The 13,463-nt window shown below is 41.5% G+C and overlaps 1 protein-coding gene across 1 annotated transcript in view; it reads right to left on the bottom strand.

The window, feature by feature from the left end:
* LOC136880934 (trypsin-1) overlaps positions 1-13,262 on the bottom strand; it is a 50,834-nt gene extending 37,572 nt beyond the window's left edge. Inside the window, exon 1 of the mRNA XM_067153465.2 lies at positions 13,185-13,262. Within this exon, the coding sequence (XP_067009566.2) occupies positions 13,185-13,230 (46 nt within the window). The 5' untranslated portion in view covers positions 13,231-13,262. The remainder of the gene's footprint in view (positions 1-13,184) is intronic.
* Positions 13,263-13,463: the final 201 nt, after the last annotated feature.

Here is a 13,463-nt window from a genome sequence, read left to right on the forward strand (position 1 = left end):
CCGGGGTTCGATTCCAGGCTCTGCCACGAAATTTGAAAAGTAGTACGAGGGATGGAACGGGGTCCACTCAACCTCGGGAGGTCAATTGTGTAGAGGAGGGTTCGATTCCCACCTAGGCCATCCTCGAAGTGGTTTTCCGTGGTTTCCCACTTTTCCTCCAGGCAAATGCCGGGATGGTACCTAACTTAAGGCCACGGTCACTTCCTTCCCTCTTCCTTGTCTATTCCTTCCAATCTCCCCCCCCCCCCGCCACAAGGTCACTACTCAGCAAGTGAGGCTGCCTGGGCGAGGTGCTGGTCATCCTTCCCAGCTGTATCCCCCTCCGACCCAAAGTCTCACGCTCTAGGGCACTGCCTTTGAGGCGCTAGAGGTGTGATCTCTCGCTGAATCCGAGGGAAAAACCAGCCTGGACGGTAAGCGGATTAAGAAAGGAAGAAAGAAGGAAAATAGAGAACTGGAACAGGTGGATCATTTAAAATACAATGTATTATCCCAGGATGGCACAGTGCGTGCCTCAGCCGAACTGCTGGTTATTCCCCGTGCTCTGTGCCGCGTCTAAGCGAATGAATGATGCAATAGCCTAGCTCGCCCAGTTATGCCATGGTCTCAGTCTGCGATAAGAATCTGTACAGCGTATAGCGTGATTGTTTCTTATACAGCACCAATTGACCAGATTTTTACGTGTGTCATGACTTCTGAATTAAGTTCTGAAAAGCGTATTTTTGTATGATGTAAATTTTGAACTGTAATTCGCACACCAACATTGAAAATTCATGAGGCTGAATTGCAGAGAGTGGAACGGTATATCATCACACGTTACAGAGTTTGTCTACAAGTTGAGAGAGTGAATTTTAAACACTTACTATAATGGGATGGTACAGTAAACGGAATTAAGTAAAGGTATAGCAAAGCTAATGCTGTGAATTCGCAGCTGTGATCAATGGTATTTTGTATGAAAGAAGTCACTTTGTATCTATTAGGCCTTTTACTCTGCCAGTAGTATAATGGGAGAGTTCTGCCGCCTCCTCCTCCTCGCGCGGCGCGGGAAATTTGAATTCTGGCGGGAAATTTGAATTTTGGCGGGAGATTTGAATTTTGGCGGGAGATTTGAATTTGTAAACAAAGCCACGTGCTTTTTGACAGCTGTCATCGACAACAACGCATCGCTAACCTCATTGCTGCCATCTTGACGGGCCTAAACCTCAGTGGTACCAACTTAACCTAACTAGCATGAGGTAAACAAAGCCACGTGTTTTTTGACAGCCACGTGCTTTTTGACAGACAATAACGCATCGCTAACCTCAGTACTGCCATCTTGACGGGCCTAAACCTCAGTAGTGCCAACTTAACCTAACTAGCGCGAGATAAACAAAGCCACGTGCTTTTTGACAGCCACGTGCTTTTTGACAGATTTGTAAACAAAGCCACGTGCTTTTTGACAGACAACAACGCATCGCTAACCTCAGTACTGCCATCTTGATGGACCTAAACCTTAGTGGTACCAACTTAACCTAACTAGCGCGAGGTAAACAAAGCCACGTGCTTTTTGACAGCTGTCATCCGCCATCTTTAAACCACAAAGCACTGTGCTGCCCTCTCTAGATGCAAAATTCGTCACCTGTCATCCGCAGTGCTGCCATCTTGACGGGTCTAAACCTTAGTGCTACCAACTTAACCTAACTAGCGCGAGGTAAACAAAGCCACGTGTTTTTTGACAGCTGTCATCCGCCATCTTTAATCTATAGAGCACAGTGCTGCCCTCTTTAGCTACTTACCTTTGAAATGTGGTGGCGGATAATTTGAAAAATGCTTTTTGACAGCAGCCATCTTTGTGCACCATGCTGCCCTCTTTAGCTAGATACCTGTGGTGGCAGGCAATTCCACATGACAGCAGCCATCTTTAATCAAGAGAGCACTGTGCTGCCATCTTTAGCTAGATACCTTTGAAATGTGGTGGCGGCAAATTGAAAAATTTCACGTGCTCTTGTTTGGAAACAAACTCACGTGCTTTTTTGACAGCTACCATCCGCCATCTTTAATCAACAGAGCATAGTACTGCCCTCTTTAGTTTGAAATGTGGCGGCGGAAAATTCCATGTGCTCTTGTTTGGAAACAAAGCCATGTGCTTTTTTGACAGCTGTCATCCGCCATCTTTAATCAACAGAGCACCGTGCTGCGGGCAATTTCGTCAGCTGTCATCCGCCATCTTTAATCCACAGAACACCGTGCTGCCCTCTTTATGGCTACTACCTTAAGCACGTAGTAGCGGGCAATTTGAAAAGTTCTGTTAGCTATCATCCGCCATCTTTAATCAAGAGAGCACCGTGCTGCCATCTTTAGCTAGATACCTTTGAAATGTGGTGGCGGCAAATTGAAAAATTTCACGTGCTCTTGTTTGGAAACAAACTCGCGTGCTTTTTTGACAGCTACCATCCGCCATCTTTAATCAACAGAGCATAGTGCTGCCCTCTTTAGTTTGAAATGTGGTGGCGGCAAATTCCACGTGCTCTTGTTTGGAAACAAAGCCATGTGCTTTTTTGACAGCTGTCATCCGCCATCTTTAATCCAGAGAGCACCGTGCTGCCCTCTTTATCGTAGTAGATGTAAATTCGTCACCTGTCATCCGCAGTGCTGCCTTCTTTAGCTAGATACCTTTGAAATGTGGTGGTGGATAATTTAAAAAGAGAAATTCTACAGCAGCCCTCTCTCGACGCTAATTGCATAAGATGGCGGCTATACATGACTCCTTAAGGGTGCTTACGCAAGATGGCTGCTATACACAGGTTCTTATGAGACGCCCTTGGGATGCTTGCGCAAGATGGCAGTTATACATGGCTCCTTATGAGATGCCCTAGGGATGCTTGCTCAAGATAGCGACTGCTCTTATGGGACGGCTTAAGTGTCCTTGCACAAGATGGCTTGAGACGCCCTAAGGATGCTTGCGCAAGATGGCGGACACAAGATGGCGGCTATACACAACTCCTTATGAGACGCTTTAAGGGTGCTTGCGCAAGATGGTTGCTACTCTTATGAAGAAAGCTAGCTTAGAGGCTAACGTGTCGTGCTAGTTCGATTCATTAAATTTAGGGCTTAAATGCAAAATGTTAAATATATCGAAAACGGTGCACCGTAGAGCAAAACGGACAAAATTTTTCCGCCTAATACGTAGGTTCGTAGTATCAGGAACAAGAAAAAACATAGTCTAATGATGAGATCAACGGTTCGATTCGTACTTAAGCCCTTTGGCATTGGCAGCTATCTATTTCTACAAGATGGTGGCTGCTCTTATGAGACACAAGATGGCTTGAGACGTCCTAGGGATGCTTACGCAAGATGGCGGACACAAAATGGTGACTATACATAGCTCCTTATGAGACAGCCTAGGGGTGCTCGCACAAGATGGCAGCTACTCTTATGAAGAAAGCTAGCTTAGAGGCTACTGCGCAAGATAACAGCTGCTGTTATGCATGTGGTGGAGGGCAATTTGAAATTCTATGTGCTTAATCAACAGAGCACCCTGCTACCCTCTTTAGCTGAAATGTGGTGGTGGATAATTTGAAAAATTCTTTTGACAGCTATCATCTTTAAACAATGGCGACTATACATAGGCTGTTAAGGCCTTATCATTCTCCTCCTCCTCCTCCTCCTCCTCCTCCTCCTCCTCCTCCTCCGCCTCTTATGTCAAGGCATAGCTTTATATCGAACAAGTTTAAACCTGCATCGCGAAGGCAAGCGTGTACAGCGATAACATTATTATGCATGTTTAGACTTTCGAAACATAAGAAGAGTAGAATCAAACGCTGTACTCGATACGACATGTGATCAGAACATTGATTGATGCGTTCAGAAAACAAAATAAGTGATCAAGACTAGAATCGAACACTGTACTCAATACATCATGTGTTTAGAATATGTCAGGGGATACCCTTGTTCTAAGAAGATAAGATTGAAACATAACAAGACTAGAATAGAACACTGTAATCGATGTTGCTAACTTCAACATGTGATCAGAACATTGATTGATGTGTTCAGAACACAAAATAAGTGATCATGACTAGAATCGAACACTGTACTCGATACAACATGTGATCAGAACATTGATCGATGTGTTCAGAACACAAAATAAGTGATCAAGACTAGAATCGAACACTGTACTCAATACAACATGTATTTAGAACATGTTAGGGGGTACCCTTGTTCTAAGAAGATCAGAATGAAACATAACAAGACTAGAATCGAACACTGTAATCGATGTTGTTAACCTCAACATATGATCAGAACATTGTTTGATGTGTTCAGAGCAAAAGTACAATTTTGCTGATTTGCTTAGTGTAAAATCAAAAACTATGGAAACACACTGTGCACATATCGCATAGCTAACTCGCTCAGTAAGCAATATTGCAAAACTACAACTTCAATGATTTGCCTAGTGTAAAAATCAAAAAACACACTGTACCCATACTGCGCAGCTAACTCGCTCGGTAAACGATATAGCCAAAGTATAACTTCAAATTATTTACCTTCCATCATTCGTCTTGTGTGAAAATCAGTCGAACAAGTTATCGCATAAACATGTAACATGAAATATCAGTCAATCTGTTGGCATGGGTTACAAGCATGTAGCTTATGCGGGAAGTAAAATTAAACAGAACGCTAGTGCTATAAGAAATACTCTGCTTACATTTAAGTCCCTAGCTGTTGAACAAGTTATTACATAAATATGTAACATGAAATATCGGTTCGGAAACATATTGTTTCAAGTATGAAAGGACTCTTCCTCCTCCTTACCGCACATTCCTTGTAGGGCTAAGGGGCTAATGGGCTAAAGGGCTGAAGGAGCAACAACCTCATCGATCGCTATCAGCAAGAACGCCTGTACTTTGTTAAGTGTAGAAAATTAATCTTTATTTGTAAATGGTTTCATGTTCAGAACAAGGAATGGAACCTAGGGGTTACGTCTTACCTAATAAAATCCCCGAGGTGCGATGAGTTACGTTTTTCGAACTAGTGTTTGGAACATTGAACTTTTCAAGATGATAGCAGAGAGTTTAGCAATGTTCTGTTGTTGGATTATAAATTCCGCGCTACAACATGCATAAGGTGGCAGCCTTGAAGTTTACTGCCGTAAAGATGACAAGAGTGAGGTTAACAATGTTCCGTTGTTGGATTTTAAATTCCGCGCTATAACATGCATAAGGTGGCAGCCTTGAGGTTTACCGAGGTAAAGATGGCAGCAGTGAGGTTAGCGACGCTCTATTGTCCTTCAAAGTGAGGTTAGGGTTCGTCAAGAAGACAGCTGTCAAAAAAGCACGTGGCTATGTTTACCAAACAAAAGCACGTGGTCATGACGTCACGGTCACGTAGTATGCTGCCTCAGCATGCAAAGTTCAATGTCTACACCTACGTAGTAAACATTCTGCTGTGTTCACAAGATTTTTTACACATAACTATTCTTTATGCTTTAAATTCATGCACATAGGCTGTGCTAAGATAGCAGCATAAACACATGCGAACTTTGTACATTCTAATGGAATATGTTTAGTACTGCGTGCATCATAGATACATGATGTGTACACGCATTTAAACATGGCTATAATTAATGCTGCTGCTTTGTTTACAAGATTTTTATACATTGCTATTCTTTATGCTTTAAGTTCGTGCACACACAAGCGATAGTCGTACACTCTGGCAGGAGAAGTTTAGTACGATATTCGATACATTATCGGTGGGTGATGTGTACACGCTTTAGAACATAGCTCTTCTTTGTGCTTTAAGTTCGTGCACATGGGTTAGGGATACACAAAAGCGATTGCTACATGCTCTAGCGGAAGAAGTCTAGTACGATAGTCGATGCATGTAAAATCGATAGGTTTTGCTAAGGTAGCAGCACACTTACACGATTTAAGCACAATCTAGTGGAAAAATTTTAGTATGATAGTCGTTTCGTGCAAAATCATTAGGTAATGTGCACACGCTTTGAAACAAGGCTATTCTTTGTACTTTAAGTTCATGCGTACAGGTTATGCTAAGATAGCAGCACAACCTAGCGGAAGAAGTTTAGTACGATATTTGATGCATGCAAAATCAATAAGTAATGTGTACACGCTTTAAAACATGGTTATTCTTCGTACTTTAAGTTCATGCGTATAGGTTAGGCTAAGATAGCAGCACAGTCTAGCGTAAGAAGTTTAGTACGAGAGTCGATGAATGCAAAATCGATAGGTGATGTGTACACGCTTTGAAACATAGCTATTCTTTGTACTTTAAGTTCATGCGTCTTAGTTATGCTAAGATAGCAGCACAATCTACCTGAAGAAGTTTTGTACGAGAGTCGATACATGCAAAATCGATAGTTGATGCGTACATGCTTTGAAACATGACTATTCATCGTACTTTAAGTTCATGGGTATAGGTTATGCTAAGATAGCAGCACAATCTAGCGGAAGAAATTTAGTACGATATTTGATGCATGCAAAATCGATAGGTAATGTGTACACGCTTTGAAACATGGCTATTCTTTGTACCTTAAGGACATGCTAAGATAGCAGCACAATCTAGCGGAAGAAGTTTAGTACGAGAGTCGATGCTTGCAAAATCGATAGGTAACGTGTACACGCTTTGAGACATAGCTATTCCTTGTACTTTAAGTTCATGCGTCTTAGTTATGCTAAGATAGCAGCACAATCTACCTGCAGAAGTTTAGTACGAGAGTTGATACATGCAAATTCGATAGTTGATGTGTACACGCTTTGAAACATGACTATTCATTGTACTTTAAGTTCATGGGTATAGGTTATGCTAAGATAGCAGCACAATCTAGCGGAAGAAGTTCAGTACGAGATTCGATGCATGCAAAATCAATAAGTAATGTGTACACACTTTGAAACATGGCTATTCTTTGTACTTTAAGTTCATGTGTATAAGTTATGCTAAGATAGCAGCACAACCCAGCGGAAGAAGTTTAGTACGATATTTGTTGCATGCAAAGTCGATAGGTAATGTGTACACGCTTTGAAACATGGCTATTCATTGTACTTTAAGGTCACGCGTATAGGTTATGCTAATTTAGCAGCACAATCTAGCGGAAGAAGTTTAGTACGAGAGTCGATGCGTGCAAAATCGATAGGTAATGTGTACACGCTTTGAAACATGGCTATTCATTGTACTTTAATTTTATGTGTATAGGTTATGCTAAGATAGCAGCACGATCTAGCAGATGAAGTTTAGTTCGATGGTCGATGCATGTAAAATCGATAGGTGATGTGTACACACTTTGAAACATGGCAATTCATACTGCTGCTCTGTCCCCAAGACTTTTGAGCATAGCTAATCCTAATGCTGCTCTTAACGACGTCGAGCTAAGGATTGATTACGTGACCGTGACGTCACGACCACGTGCTCTTGTTTGGTAAACATAGCCACGTGCTTTTTTGACAGCTGTCTTCTTGACGAACCCTAACCTCACTTTGAAGGACAATAGAGCGTCGCTAACCTCACTGCTGCCATCTTTACCTCGGTAAACATCAAGGCTGCCACCTTATGCATGTTATAGCGCGGAATTTAAAATCCAACAACGGAACATTGTTAACCTCACTCTTGTCATCTTTACGGCAGTAAACCTCAAGGCTGCCACCTTATGCATGTTGTAGCGCGGAATTTATAATCCAACAACAGAACATTGCTAAACTCTCTGCTATCATCTTGAAAAGTTCAGTGTTCCAAACACTAGTTCGAAAAACGTAACTCATCGCACCTCGGGGATTTTATTAGGTAAGACGTAACCCCTAGGTTCCATTCCTTGTTCTGAACATGAAACCATTTACAAATAAAGATTAATTTTCTACACTTAACAAAGTACAAGCGTTCTTGCTGATAGCGATCGATGAGGTTGTCGCTCCTTCAGCCCTTTAGCCCTTTAGCCCGTTAGCCCATTAGCCCTTTAGCCCTTTTGCCCATTAGCCCTTTAGCCCATTAGCCCCTTAGCCCTACAAGGAATGTGCGGTAAGGAGGAGGAAGAGTCCTTTCATCCTTGAAACAATATGTTTCCGAACCGATATTTCATGTTACATATTTATGTAATAACTTGTTCAACAGCTAGGGACTTAAATGTAAGCAGAGTATTTCTTATAGCACTAGCGTTCTGTTTAATTTTACTTCCCGCATAAGCTACATGCTTGTAACCCATGCCAACAGATTGACTGATATTTCATGTTACATGTTTATGTGATAACTTGTTCGACTGATTTTCACACAAGACGAATGATGGAAGGTAAATAATTTGAAGTTATACTTTGGCTATATCGTTTACCGAGCGAGTTAGCTGCGCAGTATGGGTACAGTGTGTTTTTTGATTTTTACACTAGGCAAATCATTGAAGTTGTAGTTTTGCCATATTGCTTACTGAGCGAGTTAGCTATGCGATATGTGCACAGTGTGTTTCCATAGTTTTTGATTTTACACTAAGCAAATCAGCAAAATTGTACTTTTGCTCTGAACACATCAAACAATGTTCTGATCATATGTTGAGGTTAACAACATCGATTACAGTGTTCGATTCTAGTCTTGTTATGTTTCATTCTGATCTTCTTAGAACAAGGGTACCCCCTAACATGTTCTAAATACATGTTGTATTGAGTACAGTGTTCGATTCTAGTCTTGATCACTTATTTTGTGTTCTGAACACATCGATCAATGTTCTGATCACATGTTGTATCGAGTACAGTGTTCGATTCTAGTCATGATCACTTATTTTGTGTTCTGAACACATCAATCAATGTTCTGATCACATGTTGAAGTTAGCAACATCGATTACAGTGTTCTATTCTAGTCTTGTTATGTTTCAATCTTATCTTCTTAGAACAAGGGTATCCCCTGACATATTCTAAACACATGATGTATTGAGTACAGTGTTCGATTCTAGTCTTGATCACTTATTTTGTTTTCTGAACGCATCAATCAATGTTCTGATCACATGTCGTATCGAGTACAGCGTTTGATTCTACTCTTCTTATGTTTCGAAAGTCTAAACATGCATAATAATGTTATCGCTGTACACGCTTGCCTTCGCGATGCAGGTTTAAACTTGTTCGATATAAAGCTATGCCTTGACATAAGAGGCGGAGGAGGAGGAGGAGGAGGAGGAGGAGGAGGAGGAGAATGATAAGGCCTTAACAGCCTATGTATAGTCGCCATTGTTTAAAGATGATAGCTGTCAAAAGAATTTTTCAAATTATCCACCACCACATTTCAGCTAAAGAGGGTAGCAGGGTGCTCTGTTGATTAAGCACATAGAATTTCAAATTGCCCTCCACCACATGCATAACAGCAGCTGTTATCTTGCGCAGTAGCCTCTAAGCTAGCTTTCTTCATAAGAGTAGCTGCCATCTTGTGCGAGCACCCCTAGGCTGTCTCATAAGGAGCTATGTATAGTCACCATTTTGTGTCCGCCATCTTGCGTAAGCATCCCTAGGACGTCTCAAGCCATCTTGTGTCTCATAAGAGCAGCCACCATCTTGTAGAAATAGATAGCTGCCAATGCCAAAGGGCTTAAGTACGAATCGAACCGTTGATCTCATCATTAGACTATGTTTTTTCTTGTTCCTGATACTACGAACCTACGTATTAGGCGGAAAAATTTTGTCCGTTTTGCTCTACGGTGCACCGTTTTCGATATATTTAACATTTTGCATTTAAGCCCTAAATTTAATGAATCGAACTAGCACGACACGTTAGCCTCTAAGCTAGCTTTCTTCATAAGAGTAGCAACCATCTTGCGCAAGCACCCTTAAAGCGTCTCATAAGGAGTTGTGTATAGCCGCCATCTTGTGTCCGCCATCTTGCGCAAGCATCCTTAGGGCGTCTCAAGCCATCTTGTGCAAGGACACTTAAGCCGTCCCATAAGAGCAGTCGCTATCTTGAGCAAGCATCCCTAGGGCATCTCATAAGGAGCCATGTATAACTGCCATCTTGCGCAAGCATCCCAAGGGCGTCTCATAAGAACCTGTGTATAGCAGCCATCTTGCGTAAGCACCCTTAAGGAGTCATGTATAGCCGCCATCTTATGCAATTAGCGTCGAGAGAGGGCTGCTGTAGAATTTCTCTTTTTAAATTATCCACCACCACATTTCAAAGGTATCTAGCTAAAGAAGGCAGCACTGCGGATGACAGGTGACGAATTTACATCTACTACGATAAAGAGGGCAGCACGGTGCTCTCTGGATTAAAGATGGCGGATGACAGCTGTCAAAAAAGCACATGGCTTTGTTTCCAAACAAGAGCACGTGGAATTTGCCGCCACCACATTTCAAACTAAAGAGGGCAGCACTATGCTCTGTTGATTAAAGATGGCGGATGGTAGCTGTCAAAAAAGCACGCGAGTTTGTTTCCAAACAAGAGCACGTGAAATTTTTCAATTTGCCGCCACCACATTTCAAAGGTATCTAGCTAAAGATGGCAGCACGGTGCTCTCTTGATTAAAGATGGCGGATGATAGCTAACAGAACTTTTCAAATTGCCCGCTACTACGTGCTTAAGGTAGTAGCCATAAAGAGGGCAGCACGGTGTTCTGTGGATTAAAGATGGCGGATGACAGCTGACGAAATTGCCCGCAGCACGGTGCTCTGTTGATTAAAGATGGCGGATGACAGCTGTCAAAAAGCACATGGCTTTGTTTCCAAACAAGAGCACGTGGAATTTGCCGCCACCACATTTCAAACTAAAGAGGGCAGCACTATGCTCTGTTGATTAAAGATGGCTGATGGTAGCTGTCAAAAAAGCACGCGATTTTGTTTCCAAACAAGAGCACGTGAAATTTTTCAATTTGCCGCCACCACATTTCAAAGGTATCTAGCTAAAGATGGCAGCACAGTGCTCTCTTGATTAAAGATGGCTGCTGTCATGTGGAATTGCCTGCCACCACAGGTATCTAGCTAAAGAGGGCAGCATGGTGCACAAAGATGGCTGCTGTCAAAAAGCATTTTTCAAATTATCCGCCACCACATTTCAAAGGTAAGTAGCTAAAGAGGGCAGCACTGTGCTCTATAGATTAAAGATGGCGGATGACAGCTGTCAAAAAACACGTGGCTTTGTTTACCTCGCGCTAGTTAGGTTAAGTTGGTAGCACTAAGGTTTAGACCCGTCAAGATGGCAGCACTGCGGATGACAGGTGACGAATTTTGCATCTAGAGAGGGCAGCACAGTGCTTTGTGGTTTAAAGATGGCGGATGACAGCTGTCAAAAAGCACGTGGCTTTGTTTACCTCGCGCTAGTTAGGTTAAGTTGGTACCACTAAGGTTTAGGTCCATCAAGATGGCAGTACTGAGGTTAGCGATGCGTTGTTGTCTGTCAAAAAGCACGTGGCTTTGTTTACAAATCTGTCAAAAAGCACGTGGCTGTCAAAAAGCACGTGGCTTTGTTTATCTCGCGCTAGTTAGGTTAAATTGGCACTACTGAGGTTTAGGCCCGTCAAGATGGCAGTACTGAGGTTAGCGATGCGTTGTTGTCTGTCAAAAAGCACGTGGCTGTCAAAAAACACGTGGCTTTGTTTACCTCACGCTAGTTAGGTTAAGTTGGTACTAGTGAGGTTTAGGCCCGTCAAGATGGCAGCAGTGAGGTTAGCGATGCGTTGTTGTCGATGACAGCTGTCAAAAAGCACGTGGCTTTGTTTACAAATTCAAATCTCCCGCCAAAATTCAAATTTCCCGCCAGAATTCAAATTTCCCGCGCCGCGCGAGGAGGAGGAGGCGGCAGAACCATCCAATTATACTACTTCTGCCGAAACTAAGTTTGAATAAATAAGTTTATAAACTACTCGAGAAAGAAAATATACGGTAACAGTATTATACCAGAAAAATGAACAACTTAATTAAAATAGAATTAAATGTTGCGATCTTGAAAGCACATAATCAGATTCTATCAAATCACTCTCATAAATATTTAGAAATGTATAAACATTTGTTTAAATTCTTTTTAAATCATTAAAAACTTGAAATGTAGAACTTACCTTAATTAAGTCCTCACTTCTATCCACTCTAGCATAGAATGCAAGTTGGCGCGAGTCCAGCTGGCTAGTCAGTCCATTAACCTTTCGCCACGCCACACCGCCCGCCCTGGCTAGGTCAGTGACGCATTGAACCGTACTTTTAGATGTCTTTTTTACTTTTTTATTTTTAGAATTGGCTTTACGTTGCACTAACACAGATAGATCTTACGGCGACAATGAGATAGGCCTAGGAACGGGAAGGAAGTGGCCGTGGCCTTAATTAAGGTACGGCCCCAGCATTTTCCTGGTGTGAAAATGGGAAACGACGGAAAACTATCTGCAGGGCTGCCGATAGTGGGGTTCGAAACCACCATCTCCCGCTGCGCGTCCCTAACCGCACGGCCAACTCACCCGGTCTTTTTAAATCGTAGTGCTCCTTTTCATATTATTATTATTATTATTATTATTATTATTATTATTATTATTATTATTTTAATTTCGATATCGTCTTAATGCCTACGCATTTGCTTTTATTTTGTATACGTGACTTTTAGATCTTTGTTGACATCTTTGCTGCACTTGTAGTTTTATTTTGATCAGATACTTGTATTAAGATTGTGAAACAATACATAGATTTCAGCTGATCAAATACGCCTAATAAGGTGTATTATCCTTGACTAAATAAGCGAAACATTTTAATTTTTAAAGTGATAATGGCGAGTTAAGAATGCACTACAAGAACATACACAACATCTCTAACCACAGAAATATCGCAATTCTAACTGTCGTAAAAGTGGGAACAAATTAATTGCGCGTGTGAAATTTTGCAAGTTTGTTTTAAAATATTTCGTGTCTGTTCCTCAAATTATAAAGAAACTTTGAAGGATATTGCCTGATATATGTCGTGTCAATTTGTCGAATTACAATGAACCTTTGAAGGATTTTCCCTCAAATATTTTTGCCCGTTCCTCAAATTACAGTGACCCTTTGAAGAAATTTTCCTCAAATTACAGCCTATATTGGATTAAAGGACTCTTAAATATTCCTCAAATTGCATGTGCCATCTTGAATGAACTGCTATTCGTAACTGACCTTAATCACTGTTGCCTCTCGCAGCAGGTGAACACTTTGCTTATCCTTGAATATCATAACATTACTTTCACACGGCTTTACGTAACAGAAGGATTATTGGGATTATAGTTACCTGAAATTCCAGCTACTCCTACCAGTAACAGTACAAAGAAATTCATCTTGTCTGTTGGAGAATCTCATAGTCTGTGCGATATATACAGAATAATCAGATTAAACACTTGAGTGCTGGTGATAAGAAGGCTACTAGAGATATTACCATCGATAGAGATTGGTCTTACTAGCATTGTGAAACAGTAGAAAAATAGTTAAAAAGTTGAAAAAGGTAGCCCTGAAAAATATGGGAACATTAATGGATTTTCCAAGAATTAAAGGTTAATGCAGTTCAATACGG

Source organism: Anabrus simplex, chromosome 9 (genome assembly GCF_040414725.1).
Source record: "Anabrus simplex isolate iqAnaSimp1 chromosome 9, ASM4041472v1, whole genome shotgun sequence".
Lineage (NCBI taxonomy): Eukaryota > Metazoa > Arthropoda > Insecta > Orthoptera > Tettigoniidae > Anabrus > Anabrus simplex.